This window comes from Triticum urartu, chromosome 6A (assembly GCF_056163025.1).
Source record: "Triticum urartu cultivar PI428250 chromosome 6A, HENAU_Tu73, whole genome shotgun sequence".
NCBI lineage: Eukaryota > Viridiplantae > Streptophyta > Magnoliopsida > Poales > Poaceae > Triticum > Triticum urartu.
This window is the reverse complement of record NC_141878.1, coordinates 153,822,667-153,843,973: the sequence shown is the minus strand read 5'-3', so window position 1 is coordinate 153,843,973 and position 21,307 is coordinate 153,822,667. Positions and strand designations below refer to the sequence as shown.

General features: G+C 43.7%; 1 protein-coding gene and 1 long non-coding RNA gene across 2 annotated transcripts; one reads left to right on the top strand and one right to left on the bottom strand.

Annotated features, from left to right (window-relative positions):
- Positions 1 to 354: 354 nt before the first annotated feature.
- LOC125516667 (protein SMAX1-LIKE 3-like) lies at positions 355 to 3,366 on the bottom strand. The gene is made up of 3 exons (XM_048682021.1): positions 2,585 to 3,366; positions 1,375 to 1,516; positions 355 to 1,116 (listed from the first exon to the last, which is right to left on the bottom strand). Exons 1-3 carry the CDS (start codon positions 3,298 to 3,300, stop codon positions 355 to 357), a joined length of 1,620 nt encoding a protein of 539 aa, XP_048537978.1. The 5' UTR covers positions 3,301 to 3,366.
- A 4,309-nt stretch (positions 3,367 to 7,675) lies between these two features.
- Positions 7,676 to 10,063, top strand: LOC125517451 (uncharacterized). Its single transcript, XR_007287612.2, has 2 exons — positions 7,676 to 8,127; positions 9,752 to 10,063. It is a non-coding gene; the product is annotated as an uncharacterized LOC125517451 (long non-coding RNA).
- Positions 10,064 to 21,307: the final 11,244 nt, after the last annotated feature.

The following is a 21,307-nucleotide window of genomic DNA, read 5'->3' as shown; positions in this document are numbered from 1 at the left end:
TTCAATCATATAGGACAACCATTGAGTTGCACATAATAAATTGATATTTTTTCTGTTAAATTAAAGCAATGGTCTGTTACAACACCTTTTAAACACTGATTACATACATATATGCATGGCTTCCTACATGCACAGTTTCCATAAATAAACCACATTTTAGGTAAGTGCATCACAAACATAGAATATATCTGCGTTGTGATTCGTAATTAGAGATTGTGATTATGAAGAACCTAGACAAGACATTACCTACATATTACACATTGTAAACATTATGACCATAAAAAGCGACAACTGAAAGTAAGATTATCCTAGAAAGAAAACGAAGAGAACATAAACAAAAGGCAAAAGATTTTTTTAATCGAAACAGAACACACCATCCAGAACACCCATGACCCCCCCTTCGCCAGCCAAGTTCTCTTCCTTCTCTTCCACATCGTCTGGGCGAGCGTTCAAATCAAAGGGACAACGACGTGACTTCACACCCTTCTCCGCGCCATCTTCCTCGCGGTTTAGCTCACCGGTTCGTTGTCGCTTCGCCGGAGGGGTTGAGGAAGCCAACGACCTTGACTCACACGCCTCAGAACTCAACACTACAATGGCATCCTCCAGACTGACCACACCGCCGCCATTGCAGCCCATGATTCTCCCCGTCGTGATCACGTTCTCCATTGCTATTTCCGACTCAGGATCGAGTTTGTCGATATCATCGATGAACATAACACGATGGCGATTTTCTAGGATTGCTTCGAACAATCTTATCCCGACGTAGCCATTGTCTACATCCCACGGCCTGCGCCTCTTGAGAGAGAGGTAGCCGGCGCCGCACGAGAAGTCTTTGCTGGAGTTAAGCACGGTGAACTCGGCGTTGGAGCCAAATACGAGCTTCGCGAGCTCCTGGGCCATTGCCTTCTTGCCGTGGATGTCCTTTCCTTGAAAGAGCAGCCACGTTGTCGATGCAGCTGGCCTCCTCATGCCGGATCGGCACCGCAGCACGGTGGCCGCTATTGCGGGGATGATGTCCTTGTGTCGCGGGACCCGCAGTTCGAGCGCATCGCATAGAATCTTAAGATTTTCTGCGGTGAGCTCGCTGAACTTCTGTTGCCGGCAGGTAGGCTGCTGCATGCATTGTGTGGATTATAATCACACTCCCTCCATTACAAAATATAAGCCTTTTTAAAGATTTTAATATAAACTACATAAGAAGCAAAATGAGTGAATCTACACTCTAAAGTATATATATATATATATATATATATATATATATATATATATGATATTGAAAAAAAACTCTAAAAAGACTTGTATTTAGAAACGAAGGGAGTGTTTTTTTTAATCCTCAGCACCTTCTGGAATTTTGTACTGAATTTCACGTACCTGTAGACCGGTGCCATGGAAATGGGATGTAGACATTGCATCATGCTGGAGGTGGAGCCATGACGTCGCTGTGGCTACCCTAGTGAGGCTAACAAAGGCCGACCACCCTTCTCTTGGTTTTACTTGGCACGCTTGATCACCCCTGGATGAAGAATAACTGACAACAATTAATATTGTTTTTTTTTGCGGGGTAACAATTAATATTGTTAAAGCTTAATTTGTCACTTGCTATTTGTCCGACGGGTGGAAAGTAACCTTTTGTTAGAACTTAGAGATTAGAGTAGGTTGGTAAATACATAAGTATTTCTAAGTTATAACTGAGAGTTGTTAAATCTAAACCCTGAGATTTGTGAAGTACTAAAATGATGAGCAGCTCTCGATGAGATGTTTATGAGTAGTAATTTGAGAAATGGGCTCCCCTCTAGGCTCTCATCTATTAGAGATTCAAGTAAATCTCTCCACATGTGACATCAGCATAGGATCTTTTGCTGTTTATCCCCCCCCCCCCCCTTTTTCTTCTCCTTTCACTTTTATTTTTCCCTACCCTTTTCAACCTTTTATTGTATTTTTTTAGAAAATATGTAAATGTAACTGCACATGGCCGACGAGCATGCAACTGCATTTACGTGCCACTCCAGGGACATGAAGTAGTGCACAGTCGGTGGGCGTGCAAGTGCAGTTGCGTGCCGGTGCGCAGGCGTACAAGTGGATATGTAGTTACGAATAACCGGTGGAGTGCAACTACAGCTGTGCGTCGAAGCGTGGCATGCAACTGTAGTGACACGCGGCATGAAAAGGGGAAGAAATGGAAACCACACAACACTCAATCAAACTGGAAAAAGAAGAAGAAAAAAAAAGTCCACACATGACTCTCAACATAAAATTAGACAGCGCAGGAGTTGAGTGACATTTAGTTAATCTCTATTGAGAAATAATTATTTCTAAATCAACTAAGTATGATGGCTTTTGATGTAGAGGCAAGATTGTAACCTCCTTTTCAAAAAATCATCAACTATAATCATTCTAGTTTATGTGTTCTTCAAAGAAATCGAGGTTCACCCCAGCGTGCATGCATGCATGTGGCTCGTATATACAGCGCAGTACTTTGCCAGTGTATCTCTGCGCGTCTAGAAATATATCTCAGGCACAAGCACAACCCACTCAAAAAGTAAGACAATACTATAATATAGTTCACGCAGTCAATTCCTACCTCTGATAGCTAGGTCTTAATGTGAGCCTTCCATCTGGGACGACGACAGGCCGATGGAGGGCATCCCAAACGGCTCCAGGAGATGTCTGTGTAGCCATAACGTTAACCAGACTCAGAGAAGTTATGCCGTCTCTACGGTGGATGCGGACGCTCTCAGGTTGCTCCGGCGAGGCACCCTTCCCGACGTTGGCCTTCACCCGGGAGCGTGAGAAACCGGCCTCGCGCATGGCGCGGTCGACGCTCGGGTCGTCGAGGATGGACATGGCGAGCTGCTCCAGCTCGACCTTGACGGTGATCATTGGTGGCTGCCGCTGGCCGCCGTCCGTGGTGCCTCGGCGTCCGTGCGCCTGCGCGCGCTTCAACGCGGCCATGAGAGCGTTCGATAGCTCCAGTACCGGAGCACCCGCACCGCGGCGGTGGAACGCGGCGGCAGCGGGTGGCCAGGCCATCGGGAGGCGGCTGAGCGCGACCTCGAGGCAGAGCTGGAGCCCCTCGAGCTGGAGCGGATGAGACGGTGGGTGAGAGGACCGGATGCAGGCAGCTCGGAGGAGGCCGCCGCCGCCGCCCGGCGCGGAGAAGAGCATGACGCTAGCGACGTGGAGCGGGGTGACCTGTTCGTGACCCCGCTGCTTTGCCAGGCATGCCGCCTGCCTCACCGCGCCCGCTGCCTCCGCTCCCAGCGCCTGCTGCACCACCGCGTAACCGCCGCTCCACATATTCACGCGCTCTTGGAAGGTAATGAGTTACCGCCGTCGTCTAGGGCTAGCTGGGCTGGCAGCTCATCTTCAGCTGATGAACGGTTTGGTAGATGTGCGTACGTACGTGTGTGCAGCTGCTGCATATATGGAGGAGCAATTGTGCTGATGTAGTAATTGTATCTAGCTTGCACGGTTGCACCAGCGCAAAGCTCTTTTTACCGGTTATCGAAGTCTCAGTCGACTGATGACATCAGCATACGTATATGACATCAGCACATATATAAACCAGACCTGCATTGTTTATGGAACTGTTTGCATGTTTTTGTTGCTATGGGCTGGCTTTGTATTTCTACTCGGCTTTTATCGCATCTTTTCCCCTGTGATCTTTTTCCTCTTCTTGTACCTGGGTTGTACAACTGCAAATATAATACTTCCTCCGTTCCGAATTACTTGTCTTGGATTTGTCTAGATACGGATGTATCTAGCACTAATCTAGATACATCCGTATCTAGACAAATTTAAGACAAGTAATTCGGAACGGAGGGAGTATGTGTTTTGCTATCCAGCTACAACCTCAACGAGTGAGGTAAATTTTTTGTTCAAATCATAGCATTATTTTTTGCCGGAAAAAATCTTGTATGCAATACGATGCACGCTTGTGTTGTTTTTAATATGGGCATGTAACTTATTGTCATTTTTTCATTCGTGAAAAAATACAAAGTATTTGAACACAAAGAAAAGATATTGAAGAAAAAATAATAGTTTTGTGCTTGCTATTGCTTGCCCGCGAGCTATGAAGTTGTTGCCTGCTGTTGTTAAAGTACAGAAGGACAAAGGTCAAACACATAGGTATATAGAGTATATACACATTTTTTGTTACACGAACAATTTTTAAAAAAGTGTGTGAGCATTTTTAAAAATCACATGAGCATTTTTTAAGAACCGTGAACACTTTTCAATTTTATGGACAGTTTAAAAGAAATATGAAATATGTTTTCAAATATGGACAATTTTTTAAATGCATGAACATTTATTAAGAATTGCATGAAAAATTCTAGAAAATTGTTCATCGCGTATTGAATAAATGTTCACAGCATATTTGAAAAGTGCTCACTAAATATTTAAAAAAACTTAAACATGTATTTTTTAAAAAATATTCATACATACGCAAGGAAATGTATTTCTACTAATGGGAAATGAAAATCATATTAAAGGGGAAAAGGAGCAAATTAAGCAAATTAACTGCAAGTGTCCCTCTTCCACCGCCCTCTGGCAAAACAAGCGTCAGTTGCAATTGAGGGCGACACTTGCAGTTGCATGCCGGGCGTCAGACATGCAACTACCCCCCCCCCCCCCTCTCTCATGCCACCCACTGACAAAACAAAGGTCAGTTGCAGTCGGGTGCGTTGACATGCAGTTTCACTCGAGGGCGACACTTGCAGTTGCATGCCTAGTGTCAAACATGCAACTCCCCCCTCTTTGACCACCCTCCAACGAAACAAAGGACAATTGAAGTCGGATGGGTAGACATATAATTGCAGTCGGGGGCGAAACTTGCAGTTGCGTGCCTACAATCATACATGCAACTGCCCCCCCCCCCCCCTCCAGATGTCCTTCGACATAAGAAAAAGATTAGTCGCAATCGGGTGGGTAGACATGCAGTTGCAGTCAAGGACGACACTTGCAGTTGCATGCCTAGTCTGAAGCATGCAACTATCCCCCTCCTGCCGCCCATCGATAGAACAAAAGTCAATTGCAGTCGTTTGTGTGGACATGCACTTGCAGTTGAGGGTGAAATTTGCAATTGCATGCTTAGTGATAAACATGCAACTACTCCTCCCCTCTCCCACTCTTCTCCGACAAAACAATGGTCAGTTGTAGTCAAGGGCGACACTTGCAGTTGCATGCCTAGTGTGAGGTATGCAACTTTATGGTGTACGCCTAAGGCGACACTTGCAGTTGCATGCCTAGTGTGAGGCATGCAACTTTATGGTGTACGCCTGTGGAAAAAAAAGACACATAGAAACAAAGTAAAAAACAAAAAAAAGACATGATACAAATAAGCAAATAAAACAAAAGTCATGTAGAAAAGGCAACCACATCTCAGAATTAAAAAATAAGACAACAATATGTGAGAATAAAAATTGTTCACGCGATGTCAAAATGTAGGTTCCTAAAAAATATAAATGTCCCATATTTCCTAAATAAGAAAGATAAAAAAATCGAAAAATGGAAATACAAGTACACATGTATACTGTATACATAAACATAGAGTCATCTGCCCAATTAACTTTCTTTTTCTATGTGTTTAATTTTCTTTTTCTTCTGTACATACACGGTGCACACAACTCAGCAAAAAAGAAGAAGAAAAAACATACAAAGATTTACATGGCATGACTATGAGAATATAAAAACAGACAATCACAAAAGAAAGGGCCGCAAGCCACAGCCCACAACCTAAGTAGCGGAAGGCCTAGTGTGTTTTAAAAAGGAAGAATACATCAGCGTGGAAAGACTAGGATAGAATCTGGGTTTATGGTAGATGAATAAAAAAAAGGATTCTAGGCCGCTGGATCAGCGACGTACGCCACATATTCAAGTGAACGGATTTGTATTGAAAATACACAGTTCTATGCTAATATGTCCCTTTGCTTCCCACTAATTTGTTGGGGAACGTAGTAGTTTCAAAAAATTTCTACGCACATGCAAAATCATGGTGATGCATAGCAACGAAAGGGGAGAGTGTTGTTTACGTACCCTCGTAGACCGGAAGCGGAAGCGTTAGCACAACGCGGTTGATGTAGTCGTACGTCTTCACGGTCCGACCGATCAAGCACCGAAAATACGGCACCTCTGAGTTCTAGCACACGTTCAACTCGATGACGATCCCCGGACTCCGATCCAACAGAATGTCGGGGAAGAGTTCCGTCAGCACGACGGCGTGGTGACGATCTTGATGTTCTACCGTCGCAGGGCTTCGCCTAAGCACCGCTACAATATTATCAAGGATTATGGTGAAGGAGGGCACCGCACACGGCTAATAGATCTCAATGATCAATTGTTGTGTTTTTGGGGTGCCCCCTGCACCCGTATATAAAGGAGCAAGGGAGGAGGAGGCCGGCCCTAGGAGGTGGCGCGCCAAGTGTGGAGTCCTATTAGGACTCCCTAGTCCAAGTAGGATTCCACCTTCCATATGGAATAGGAAAAGAGGAAGGAAAAAGGAGAAGGAAAGAAGGGGGCACCCCCCTTCCCTAGTCCAATTCGGACCAGACCAAGGGAAGGGGTGCGGCCACCCTTGAGGCCCTTTTTCCTTCTTTCCCGTATGGTCCAATAAGGCCCAATACGTATTCCCGTAACTCTCCGGTACTCCGAAAAATATCCGAATCACTTGGAACCTTTTCGATGTCCGAATATAGTCGTCCAATATATCGATCTTTACGTCTCGACCATTTCGAGACTCCTCGTCATCTCCCTGATCTCATGCGGGACTCCGAACTCCTTCGGTACATCAAAACTCATAAACTCATAATATAACTGTCATCGAAACCTTAAGCGTGCAGACCCTACAGGTTCGAGAACAATGTAGACATGACCGAGACACGTCTCCGGTCAATTACCAATAGCGGAACCTGAATGCTCATATTGGCTCCCACATATTCTACGAATATCTTTATCGATCAGACCGCAGCACAACATACGTTGTTCTCTTTGTCATCGGTATGTTACTTGCCCGAGATTCGATCGTCGGTATCTCAATACCTAGTTCAATCTCGTTACCGGCAAGTCTCTTTACTCGTTCCGTAATACATCATCCTGCAGCTAACTCATTAGTTGCAATGCTTGCAAGGCTTAAGTGATGTGCGTCACCGAGAAGGCCCAGAGATACCTCTCCGACAATCGGAGTGACAAATCATAATCTCAAAATACGCCAACCCAACAAGTACCTTCGGAGACACCTGCAGAGCACCTTTATAATCACCCAGTTACGTTGTGACGTTTGGTAGCACACAAAGTGTTCCTCCGGTAAACAGGAGTTGCATAATCTCATAGTCATAGGAACATGTATAAGTCATGAAGAAAGCAATAGCAATAAACTAAACGATCAAGTGCTAAGCTAACGAAATGGGTCAAGTCAATCACATCATTCTTCTAATGATGTGATCCTGTTAATCAAATGACAACTCATGTCTATGGTTAGGAAACATAACCATCTTTGATCAACGAGCTAGTCAAGTAGAGGCATACTAGTGACACTTTGTTTGTCTATGTATTCACACATATATTATGTTTCCGGTTAATACAATTCTAGCATGAATAATAAACATTTATCATGATATAAGAAAATAAATAATAACTTTATTATTGCCTCTGGGCATATTTCGTTGATAATTTGCTTCAGGTCCTTCTCCTTCAAAACAACTATACCCGTCGCTCGCTCCCGTTCCCCTCTCTCGTCGACGGTGGCGGCTGCCCAGATCGGCAGATCTGTTGCTTCCCTGGTCGACGACGGCTACTCCCACGCCACCTGTTCCCTGCCTCCTCCCTTCTTACTCCGGTATCCAAGTCGCTTGGATCCGTCCCTAGGGCAGCCCAACATCGCGCTGCGCATTGTCGTCAGGGATCTGGTCACCGCCGCCATGGCCTCCTCCTCCCTGGTGGCCGCGGGCGCCCTGGACGGTCAACTCACATTCCTATATCTGTAGGGCAAGCTAGTAGAGGTCAAGTGCATGGTGATGTTGCCATAGCCCCCTCCTCCCTGGTGGTCCTAGATCCAGCAATAGCTCACCGGAGGCCAGCCGGCGGTGCTCGATCTCGCCTCATTCGCCTCGCAGGCTCGACAGCAAGGTCAGCTCCGTTTCTCCCACTCCCCCCCTTCTCCCTCCTATAGTTTCATATTGTATACTGCTCCTAAGTATTAAGAAATATTACTATATCCGGCCAGGGTATAATGTTATGAACTTATGATGCAAAACCATTTTGAGTACCATATATGGATTGAAACTATGATCCTTGTAGCACCGCTAGGAATGCATAACCATTGGTCGGTAATGGTTCAGACCTTCAGTTATACACTGGTGGCTCGATAACTGAACATTCATTTGTTATATATAATGGACGTGAAGCAAGAAAATTGGCTATATTCACCCAAGCTACTTACAGATCATGTCACTTAGAACCACCGTATTTCCTATACCTACTCTCTAGTGTACTTGCAAAATATCTTGAGTCATCAACTGGACGAATGGGCCCAATAGAAGTGCAGAATACAAGGCTAAACCACAAAAAACTGCAGGTCAGGTGGACTGCCAAAATAAATTCAGTTATCGATCCAATCATGCTTGTCTCAGTGTTGCGTAGGCGCAAAATCAGTCAGAATAGATAACCGGGGGCCATGGAGTCTGTCTCGCTAGCTCAGATATGACAGTGGCTAGCTATTCTGACAGTTCACTTTATGTGTGCATCCATGGCGAGGGGCTCGACGGTCACCATGACTGGGTGATGTTAGTTGCTTGGGGAATTAAGGGACTCAGAGAGAGAGAGAGAGAGAGAGAGAGAGAGAGAGAGCATATCCATTATTCATTTCAAAGATCATTAACTGAGATATTATTGCTGTTGTAAGACAAGTAGGACTTTGAGATTGCAGAGGTTGAGTAAGTATATCATTCTTGTTTTCAGTTTGCATTACATTGTAACCTTTCACCTGTAAAAAAATAAGACTCTCATTGTGTGTACCTTCTAATTTGCAACCTATATATTATTTGAGCACTACATGAATAAATGCTTATTGGAGCCCGGTTATGATCGAGCCTGAAGCCAAAATAAAATAGAATCAATGACAGTGGTAGAATCACTACAACGACGCAGATGAACTGGTGAAAAATAACATTTTGATCAGAATTTTTATACTAGAAAATGGTTAAGTACGTAAAGGGTTACATGATTCAAGCTAATGTTGCAGAAAACTGGTTGAGCAATTGAATTTTCAAAATCTGCTACACTTTAATTGGTTTGCACAATGTGAAGTGGCTTACTTTGTCCATTCTGTGATAAGAGTTATTCATCTTCACCATACCACTAACAGAGGAAAAATGTTTCCTTGTAGTAGCCGTGAACTTGTGTCCAATTATTATTGAAGCAAGACTTTTTTTTTGAATCTCTAGTTTCTACATACAAAAACAGGAGTTTCTACATACAAGAACAGGAAATGCTTCTCTTCCATGTATTTGACTCATGTTTTTGCTTTGGATCTAGTGCAAATGTGCCTTTGTGCCATCGTAATATATATATTTGTTTGCTTGCTTTTAGAGTTCCGTTTTTCCTTTCTTAGAAGGCAAGCAGTATTTTTTTCCTGCTACGCAGTGTCCAGATTTGTTCCTTCTTATTTCAATGTATTGTTGATCCATATTTAAGTACACTTACATGTCTTCTGCTCAAAACTGAATGATTTTTTTGGTGCCATCTTTTCCAGTACATGAAGATTGATGAGCAAAATGCACTATAACTGGAGGCGAAAGGGAATAACTTTTCTTTTATGTGCAATCAGATAACAAACCCGATGCAAGCTTTGGTAGCAATGCTTATTCAGCGGGGATCACTTCAGTCCATACTCAGGGCTCGCTGTTCATGTACTAGAAAATGATCATCTCATGTTATGTACAAGTTATATATGTATGTCTCTTGTGTACTCAAATTTGGATGGATGTCATACACTCAAATATTTCTGGCTAGGATGATCCACTTGGACATGTATTCAAAAATTTGTGCTTCACATTTACTCGTATATATGTGTCTGGGGTGGTCCAGCTTGGGATTTACTAGGAACAGAATGGCCTGATCCGGCTTGGGATTTACAAGGAACGGAATGGCCAACGCCGTGGAAATCTGAAGTTGTCCAGATTGGATATGAGAAAGTTAGGGTTGTTACTGCAAAAGGTCATGTTTTATCTCTAACTGTCTGTAGAGGGGTTTTCATCAACTGTACTTAAGTGGCCTGAGGGACCTCCACTCCTATCTGTGCCGTCCATATTCAATCCAATAGCTGGGATCCTTTTTTCTATTCTTCTACCATAAGCCCAGATTCTATACTAGTCCCTCCCACATCAGCGATTGAAACAGGTCGATGAAACTGGACAGCTAATTTCGTTGACAGACTTCGTAAAGTCTCAGTCGACTGAGTTTTAGCGTTCCCCTATTACGTAGGTATCGGCCAACCATCCGCCGTCTGTCTACTAAGGGGTGCTCCCATCGCCACTCGCACGATCATGCCCATGGCCTTTTTTCCCCTCCCTGCTCCTCCTCCACACCTCCTCAGAGAAACTAAGGAGTGCTACATGCTACAACCAACATTGCAAATTGCTACTACCGACGTCCCATCCGGCTACAACAGACGTCTGGTTTGCTACAAACAGTATCGTGAAATGCTACAACCGGCAATGGTACTGGTACAAGATGCTACAGTGGTCGAGGGCCGTGCACGAGGACGAGGACGACAATGCGCCGCGGCAGCTGCCAGGCTGCGGATGAGGATTTTTCATGCTGGAACCGGTGAGGATTCATGCTACAAGCTCCATGGATCGGGTTTTGTCGAGCGCGAGGAGGAGGTCTTGTGAGGACAGCAAGCGGCGGCGGTGCTTCGGACTCGGTCGCCTCGTGGGGGGTCGACGGTGCTCGCTGCATCCTCCGCCTCTCTCGCTCCTATGCGCGGCGCTGCAATCTTTTCAGGAAGACGATGGAGAAGAAGGACGAAGCGAGGAGGCAATCCAACGGCTAGCAGTTTAGGAATCATAAGGTCCTTGGTGGACCGGCCGAATTGTTGCGCCGGTGCGAGCACTGCCAAAAAAAGCAGTCTCGGTTCTACCCCAAGTCATTCTCTCTCTTCTCCCAGACAACAAATCCATCTTTTTATTCAACCTATATTAATTTAAATCAACCATATTTTCTAAACCATAATTTAGTTTTCTAATTTTTTTTATATTTGAACTCCTGACGTGAAGATCTTTATAACAAGATCTATCTTAAATACATTCCAATATGCTTGCATTTGAATGTTTAAGTGAGCGAAATCAGATTTTTGAAATAAGTGAAATAGTTTTTTTAATTAAGTGAAACCAATTTTGTGCTTGATTCCCTTTCTTTCTCCCTCCCCATACAAATGACATGGGAAAAGAATTCTATGAGACCAGGTCTCACGCGAGACCCATCCTGATGGATGACACGTGGCATTCACAAATCACAAAGCATCCATTTGATGGATGACACGTGACATTCACAAATCACAAAGCATCCATCTTGTGAATGCCACGTGTCATCCATCAGGACGGGTCTCACCTGCTAACCGTGAGATCTGGTCTCATATAATTTTTTTCCAATGACATGCATTTTAAACCACACAAGATCCATCTTGAATACATTCCAATATTTTTGAAGTAACTTTTTTCTCTCTCTCTCTCCTGACAAAGCTGCATGACATGCATGTATTTTGGTACTATGTGTCGGTGCATGTCAGTCCTGTCACTTGTATTTACCAGGTATATGAGAGGCAATGGATTTACAAGTATATACCGTGTCACATCACGGATCTTGATGAAATTGGTGAAGGGTGGATTTCCAGCCGGTAGCTACCGGTTCCGGTAAATTTATTTATTCGGGTTGCACCAGGTCCAGGGTACGTACGTCGCCGACAACGTGGACGGTGCGTGATGGTTCATACGCTCATGAATACCATATATGATGCACGCATAGCAGAGGGAACACGGCGTACGGCTCAAAAGATTTGGTTGGATATATAAGCATGGGGTCGAGACGATATTGATCCCATGGACAGGTACTACACAGAATTACATTTCACAACGTGCATGGTTCCTGTAGGGGCCGGCTTAGCTACGGCAGTTTAAAATCGACGGGTGCTGCAGATGAAATTTAAAGTTATGTAGTACTGCCAGAGAGTAATCGAATGAAATCAGAAGCTTGGTCGACAAGTAGCATTATTTTTGGAGGGTATAAGCCTGTTAAAGTCCCTCTAGTAGAATCGCCACTCCTTAAAGGTTTGAGATAACCAAATAAAGGTTAGTAGATTATACCTTGTACGCAATTGATTTCTATTTTTCTCCTACAAAATCAGAATCCATCCCGATTTCATTTCAAAAGAATGAAAATGCATCACATAATTAAGTAGGTACAGCACATGTTATTAGGAAATGTATTGAAAACCAGTGTTCAAAAGAAGGAATTGTATTGAAAAGAGTCAATTACATCACCGGTGCTAGAACTTGGCGTGAATATTCACTTTAGTGCTACAAGTTGTGGTGTACATTAAAGTGGTGTAAAAACTTGGCTTTGTGATGCAAATACAGTGCAAAACTCGTTTTTATACATCCTTGGGGCTGACTAGGCGTGCCAGTGGGCATGGGGGCCATTGTCAGCGACCAGACGATAGGGACACGTTGTGTGACCTGTTCTTTTTGCCAAAAAATAATAAGTTTTTTTTATTTTTTCACACAAAATAACACTGGGAGGCCCACCTGCCAGAAACAGCACAAAATCCCATTAGGAGGAAAAACAGTCAAATATTTTGAAGCACGCCTTACTGAAACAACGGACGATATTTGGTGTTGAAGTGGGGATCTGTAAGTTAGTACATTCTTTAGATTAACAGAGTAAATTATTATTTTTGAACACAAATGAAAAAGGTGGGACCCAATTGGCGATTAACCACCTGGCCTGATCACATTTAGTGCTCCACAAGAATAAATATTTCTGTACCAGTTTGGCCTAACAGCATAAATTAAAACTCTAAACTTGAATGAAAAAGGTCCAGTAGTCAAACCAGAGACCTCCTATCCCGGTAGTGCAAACCAACACCCGACGAAGATTGTTTCTTATACATAGGCTAATTTTGCTCAAAACAAAATATACATAGGCTAATGGTTCTTTTATATTGAGGCCGCATTTCTATTCTTCAGAAATATAATATTTTACTTATAAATGTGCACATGATTTTTCATGAAGCATAAATATTTTGTTTCCTAAATTTACATAAAAAAATTCCAAAGCATGAAAAATTTATATATTGCATTAATAGTTTATCAAAGACGTTAATTCAAATTATACGAACATTTATTTAAATATATTTAACCAAGGTAAACATATTTAACTAAATATTCATAAAATTATAAAAAATATTAGTGTATTTAGATAAAGGTTAAATATATTGAAAACAATAAATGACAGTAAGTTATCCCAGGAACAAGAATACTAATAAAGATAAAGATCGTACCAGAGGTTACCCGCGGCATTTTCAATAAAATATTAACGTTTTAAAACTAAATTAATATATTTTAAATTACATGCAAATTTATTTATATATGTGTAGATAAGTGTTTGTATAATTTTATATATTTATGTTTTTAATAAAATATTCATGCAGCATATAAATGTTTTCACATTTTTCAAAATGTTTATGAACTTTAGGAAACAAAATATTTATGATTTACGAAAAATCATGTACAACACTTACAAGTCAAAAATATATTGTCTAAGGAATATATATAAGTGGTCTCAATACAATAGCCTACGTAGCAAACAAATTTTGGCGGCTCTCTTAATTAATATCGAATTCCTGATATCTTCAGGTCGCTGGTTTGAGCCCCCTGTGTACCTTTTTCATTTGATGAGTTAAAAAATTTAATTTATGCTGTTAGCAAAGGACATAGAAAGCACCTATCACACTTGTCCAAGTAATGTCACATTGGCCGTTTTGCTTACATGCGCGCGCATATTACATCTATAATGCCTAAATAGCTCATCCCCACTAACCTATTTCTCTTGACATGCAGGCTATCCACATCAGCAGGACTGCCCCGTCAGCGTTTAATTAGAGGCTTACAAGTGGGCCACACCACAGCAAACAACGAACACGTCGGCTTCAGTTACTGCACACGGTGGCTTCAGTTACTGCTGGTAGGACTCCGCTTTCCACCCTGACGACGACGGAAATCCAGCCCAGCCCATCGGCCTCGATTTCCTTTATTTTTCTGCGAGTAGGACCCCGCTTTCTTCCCTGACTCCCTCCCCTGCTTTCCCCTGTCTCTACTCCGGCGCGCCGCCGTCATTGCTCTGCTCCGGGTCGTCCATGCATCGGCGGCCTCGGAAGAATCGGAGACGGCCATCCAATCGCGTCCCCGGTTCCAGTGGGATGAGAACTTGAGAAGCTCGCTGCCGCCGTCAAGGCCCGCATGAGCCGCAGCCGGAGGAGATGCGGCCATCCCCCTGCAGTCGATTAAGCATGCGCGCACGCTACTGGTCTGCCCAGGGCCGTCCTCACGTCGCCGGCCTCGAACGCGCTTGATACATTGCGGCCATCTCCACACAGTGGGCTGAGCCTGTGCGCACGGCTTTACTTTGTTCCTCGCCGCCGCCATCAATGTCGCAAGCCCAACCTGAAGAAGAGCGTGAGCGTCTGTTCTCCTTCTCGTGATTAGCTTGAGGTGTTTATGCTTGCTGGTCTCTCCATTTGAGTTGTGATTAGCTTGATATTTGGTGTTGTGATGTGCTAATCGTAATTTTCTTGGCACTTGCTGCTTGCTTCGATCGAGGTGCTTGCTACCAAGGTGAAGGTCATGTGCTCTTGTTGTGCTTCAACTCGGCGAGGAAGGTTTTGTGGTCCTGTTGTTCTTCAGATTTTTTTTCCTTAGCTCACACCAGCCCATTGCTTCAACCACTGCGCATCCGAAAGCTCCAAATGGCCCACAATGTTTATTTCTCAGTTGCCATCTACGACCACCAAATAATCATCTAAAAAACCCTTCTGTTGTAATTGATGCTTGACGCTCCACTTCCTCTCCCCACCATCTCCACAAGAAACTGATGGATTCCATTTAATGTTGGTGCTCTGCCTCGTCTCATTTTGTTACCATCATTCTCCAGTATGGGTGAGTGTCTACCAAAGGGCGCTCATATTGCTGTCTCTGGTGAGTATCTGAGCAACTCCCTCCCCTCTCCTCGCCATTCTCTATGAGATATTGCTGATTGAATCATAAATTTCGAATTCCTCAGGTGTTCAATTATAGGTTAGTTCTTGCAGATGTGCGGAAACCGTAAGTGAAGCCGATGTTCAGGAACATTAGGTTCTGGGAGGTGAAAAGCCCACGTGTAATCTGAAGGCTCAGTTCATGATGTATTTATGTATCTCATGCCATATCCCCTTAATTGCTTGCATTCTTTCTTCTCTCTGCAGCAGCAAAATGCACGTCAGTGCTTCTTGCGTGTAGCAACCTGGGGCCTGTGCTAGCAAATTTGTACATTTATTCAGATTTCGGTGGCAACAAGACTATTGAGTTTTTGTAAGTTTTAATCAGCACTTCGCCATAGTAGTTCTTTACTTCCTTCTCGGTTAATTTCTGCATTTTTCAGATGATGATTACTGATGAGATGATCTTAGCAATAGGTTTTTGGGGGGTTAATGAGGTATTCATTGTGTTCTTATTTGTGTTGTGTTTCAGACATTAGTTGAATGTGATGGTGAAAATCAAGACACACATCGCACCCTTTCTCTCATCTAAAATAATATACTTTCTATAATGACAAAATAAGAACATCTAACAAAATAAATAGGAGGAGGTATAACTGTTTTCTTATCCTCTTCCTTTTACTACTACAGCTTGAATTGTATAAATCGTTTAGTACAGATTTTTTTTTCTTGGTGTGCTTCATATTAGCCAGACCAGTTTGTTGCCCTGATCAAATCTTGAGAACAAATTGTCAAATTTCCTTTATAGTGAAAAGCTAAGATTATATTTTATCCGATTGGTCGTACACAAAACATGAGTCACTATCAATATGTTGCCAAGAGTTCATATTTCTTTCATCTTGGATAAATTTTCAATGTGATATTTGTGTGTCCCTTTAGTTTGATCTGATTATGCAGTGAAAAGTGTAATCAAGAACCAATTTCATAATGCTGACTCAGTCTACTCTTTATATCTCCTGGCACCACTGGTACAGTTATTTTAACATCCTAATATATTTTCTTAACAGTCCTACAAGCTCTCATATCTTTTTAGTTTGTTTTATGTAGTTTCATAATCAGGAATTAGTTGTTTTTTATCTTATAATAACTGCCATTCAGTATGCAGCTCTGACCTGTACTGTGTGTGTGAGCGCTTGCGCGTGTGCGTGTGCGTTTGCGTGCATGTGTGTGTGTAGGTTAGCATTATTTCCTGTAATGCGACTGAATATACAGTTAAAGCACAGCTCATGCCTTTGATTTTATTGGTCCGGTTTTCAGCACTCGACATTTGAGCCAGGAGACAAAGGAGGTTCAACTTGAATGGAGACAACACTGATGAAAGATTAGATGCATATTGCATTGACTTTTAGATCTAGCCGTTTGGGTCGCCCGCTGAGTTTAACTGATTACCGATATTGTCATTGTTCCCTCCTTTATGTGGCATTTTCTCTTGAATTATACATTGATGAGTTGACATCATATTCGTCTATGAGCCGTGATTGAGTGCCATGTCTTCGGTTTTCCTGGAAAGACCAAATACAATCACAATTTGGGTTATGTTTTCGACAGTTTGTCTACTTATTTTCTGTTTAGCTCCCATCACGTACCATTGGTTGGATACACAATATCTATTTCTAAAGGTGATGGTTCAGTGCATCCTTTAAAGAGATACTTAGAATTTAACTCCTCATGAAAACTTCATTGGAATGAGTAAATTGCAAACTTTAGTGATTCAATTTTCCATGGTTTATTTTTACATTGATTTATATGCATATGTTCCCGCAGCAACGCGCGGGGAATCATCTAGTTTCTACTAGGTTCGAAGCCCCGTGGTCATTATTTTTTCTCAGTGCCATTTGTGTTGTTTCTGACATGTCGGCCTTCCAGCGTTATTTTTGTGCAAATAATAGGGTTTTTATCATTTTTGCCACTAGTTGTGTCCCACTACTCAATTTTGCCATTAGAAGTTACAACTACTCAAAAATGCCATCGATCCGTGAGATGTTTGCTAAAAAATGCCATCGTTCCGTTAGATGTTTCCTCTAAAATGCCATTAGACATCATTATTTTCACATCAAACTCATTGACCATGTTATATGACAAAAATAAGCCTAGACCCACATGTCAGTTCTCTCTATCTTACAATGATAAGTGTGGGCCCACTTGTCAGGAGTAACCAAGCGAATAATTTTATAGAAAAATAAGAACGTCGTTGGGCTCAAGTGGGCCCCACACTTTATTGTAGTAAGATAGAAGGAAAGCTGGCATGCTGGTTCATAGGTATATATGTCATTATAACATGGCAAAAGAGATTTGAGATCACAACAATGGTGCCCAGTGGCATTTTTGAACATGTGTCTAACACAGCGATGGCATTTTTAAGCAGTTGAAATTCCTAGTGGCAAAACTGAGTAGTGGGACACAATCGATGGCATAAATGATAAAAATAAACTGAGATTTCTTTTAACAAAAAAGCAGGTCACACGCCCTGTCCATCCTGTCACTGACAGCGGCCTCATGCCACGTTGGCATGCCTCGTCAGTGCCGTGGACGTATACAAATGAGTTTTGTACCGTATTTGCACCGTGAAGTCAAGTTTTTGCACCACTTCAATGTACATCACAACTTGTAGCACTAAAGTGACCATTCAAGCCAAGTTCTAGCACCAATGGTGTAATTGACTCTATTGAAAACCAACACTGGTACAAAACAGCTATTCTAGTGGGTCAGCTGAGGATTTTGCAAAAAAGAAAAAGTGGGTCGATTGAGGAAGAGAATTTGTGGAACGTAGGGGTAGGGGCACGAAAATTGTGGGCCGTCTGTTTGCAATTGCCTCGCGATTCAGAAACTGATTTGATCTTAGCATGTGCTTTGACCCTTAATTACCTTACATGGGGTCCACACGTGGCAGCTTTTGGCAACTCCACCCATCTAACCTCGCATGCTTTTGTTTTTACTTCTAACTAACGCAAGTCTAATTTATGTTTTGTTTGCATAGCATTCCTTGGGATGAGCGCTTTGAAACAAGATCATTTTTTTATACGTTTTGGCAAGTTCCTAAAACTTTTTTTGCGGGTGAAGTTTCTAAAACTTCAACAAGTTTCAAATATTAACATTTGATAAACGAATGATAAATTCAAAAGTTTAATGATAAATACAAATTTGAAAGCCAAAAGTAAATGCATGAGAAGTGTGATGGGTGCAGCTTTCAAACGATCTCCCGCGGCACTGTACACTTAAGTGAAAAGCAGCCCAAATTATATCGGTTGAGTGCGTTCGGAATTGAGCCTGCAGGCCTGAAATGAGCAGGCAGCAGAAGTTAATTAATTCGATCTGCCGCGGCACTGTACAGAGTTAACCCTAATGAACGCATGTTTTAATGGATCAGGCATATCTTATCTGCCGGGCCCAAAATCTACAGGACAGCCCAATTCCTGATGAACAGTTACTTGATGGTCGACTTGATGTCACGGTTTCAATACATCTGTGAAATTTGTCTAAAAAAAGCCACATCTGTGAAACTTGCTAATCACAAGAGACATTTTTCTTTTTGCGGGAATCAGAAGAGTACACATGAGAAGCACTAGAGTCTATATGGAAGTAAAGAGTAAAGTGGTGCTTGGGCGTAGGAATACAAGAAAAGGGAAAATGGAAGACAGAAAGCAGAAATTCGATTATGATGAATGAACATCATTTTGGACCGCGGGGGTGTTGCCAGTTTGAGAATATTGAAGAGAACTGTTATCTTTTTTTTTTTGAGAATAACTGCAACCATTTCATTCCTCCTAATTGCTCCTACAAAACATAAAGACTAAATTGACCCGTTCCGATAGAATCTACAATACCTTAAATAGTTCATCCTCACTAACCTATTTCCCTTGACATGCAGCCTATCCACATCAGCAGCCCTGCCACGTTAGATTTTTCTTACCAGCTTACAAGGGGGCCCACCATAGGCTATACCAGCCACGTTTGCTTTCGGTTATCAGCAGTTGGACCCACGACAGCCTGACTACAAACCCCTCTGTCCTGAATCAGATGAACACATCGGCCCCTTTTCCCCTGGATCGCGTCCGGGCTCATGCGTTCAACCCCCGCGCTACATCGTGCTGCATTGATTCCATCTTTCGGATCCTCACCTCCCAAAAGCAGACCATCAATGCCTTCGTCCCGAGCCGTTCCTCTTCCACTTCCCCTTCCTCCTTTAATTCCCATCCAGTCCAGCCTCCCCACTCTGTCTTCTTGGTTCGCCTGCCACCAGTGCGAGACACCTCCTCCCACACTCGCGATTCCAGGCCAAACCGGCCTCCGCCTCTTATCCCTTCCACCGTTCAACGCTCGGCTCCTTGTGCTTGCTACTGCTCAGGCGATTCGATAGGGAGACGCGAGAGGAATTGGGCATGTGGAGGCTGTGTGGGAGAGAGAAGGCAAGGGATCATGGCGGTGATTGTGTCGACAGGATATGAGAGGGGAGCTTGATGCGTTCATCTCAAGGTCAAAAGACGGCTTCTCCAGGTTCAGGCTGTGTCGACGTGCGCGGGAGAGGATGTTGGGGAACGTAGCAGAATTTTAAAATTTTCTACGCATCACCAAGATCAATCTATGGAGTCATCTAGCAACGAGTGAGATGGGAGTGCATCTACATACCCTTGTAGATCGCAAGCGGAAGCGTTCAAGAGAACGGGGTTGATGGAGTCGTACTCGTCGTGATCCAAATCACCGATGACCGAGCGCCGAACGGACGGCACCTCCGCGTTCAACACACGTACGGTTGGGAAGACGTCTCCTCCTTCTTGATCCAGCAAGGGGAGGAGAGGTTGATGGAGATCCAGCAGCACGACGGCATGGTGGTGGAAGAAGCGGTGATCTCGGCAGGGCTTCGCCAAGATCCAACGAGAGAGAGAGAGGTGTTACGAGGGGAGAGGGAGGGGCCAGGGACTTGGTGCGGCTGACCTCCCTCCCCCCACTATATATATGGCCCCTAGGGGAGGGGCGCCGGCCCTAGGAGATTGGATCTCCAAGGGAGGGCGGCGGCCAAGGGGGGGGCTTGCCCCCCAAGCCAAGTGGGGCGCCCCCCACCCCTAGGGTTTCCAACCCTAGGCGCAGGGGGAGGCCCATGGGGGGCGCACCAGCCCACCAGGGGCTGGTTCCCCCTCCCACTTCAGCCCATGGGGCCCTTCGGGATAGGTGGCCCCACCCGGTGGACCCCTGGGACCCTTCCGGTGGTCCTGGTACAATACCGATTACCCCTGAAACCTTTCCGATGACCGAAAGTTGACTTCCTATATATAAATCTTCACCTCCGGACCATTCTGGAACTCCTCGTGAAGTCCGGGATCTCATCCGGGACTCCGAACAACTTTCGGGTTACCGCATACTAATATCTCTACAACCCTAGCGTCACCGAACCTTAAGTGTGTAGACCCTACGGGTTCGGGAGACATGCAGACATGACCGAGACGACTCTCCGGTCAATAACCAACAGCGGGATCTGGATACCCATGTTGGCTCCCACATGTTCCACGATGATCTCATCGGATGAACCACGATGTCAAGGATTCAATCAATCCCGTATTCAATTCCCTTTGTCAATCGGTACGTTACTTGATTCGATCGTCGGTATCCCAATACCTCGTTCAATCTCGTTACCGGCAAGTCACTTTACTCGTACCGTAATGCATTATCCCATGACCAAACACTTGGTCACACTGAGCTCATTATGATGATGCATTACCGAGTGGGCCCAGAGATACCTCTCCGTCACACGGAGTGACAAATTCCAGTCTCGATCCATGTCAACCCAACAGATACTTTTGGGGATACCTGTAGTATACCTTTATAGTCACCCAGTTACGTTGTGACTTTTGGTACACCCAAAGCACTCCTACGGCATCCGGGAGTTACACGATCTCATGGTCTAAGGAAATGATACTTGACACTGGAAAAGCTCTAGCAAACGAACTACACGATCTTGTGCTATGCTTAGGATTGGGTCTTGTCCATCACATCATTCTCCTA

Coding starts and splice junctions, on each gene's coding strand:
- LOC125516667 (XM_048682021.1), bottom strand. CDS start 3,300: ATGTGGAGCGGCGGTTACGCGGTGGTGCAGCAGGCGCTGGGAGCGGAG. Junction 1,517..2,584: donor TTAAGACCTAGCTATCAGAG/GTAGGAATTGAC, acceptor TTCTTCATCCAG/GGGTGATCAAGCGTGCCAAG. Junction 1,117..1,374: donor TCCATGGCACCGGTCTACAG/GTACGTGAAATT, acceptor CAATGCATGCAG/CAGCCTACCTGCCGGCAACA.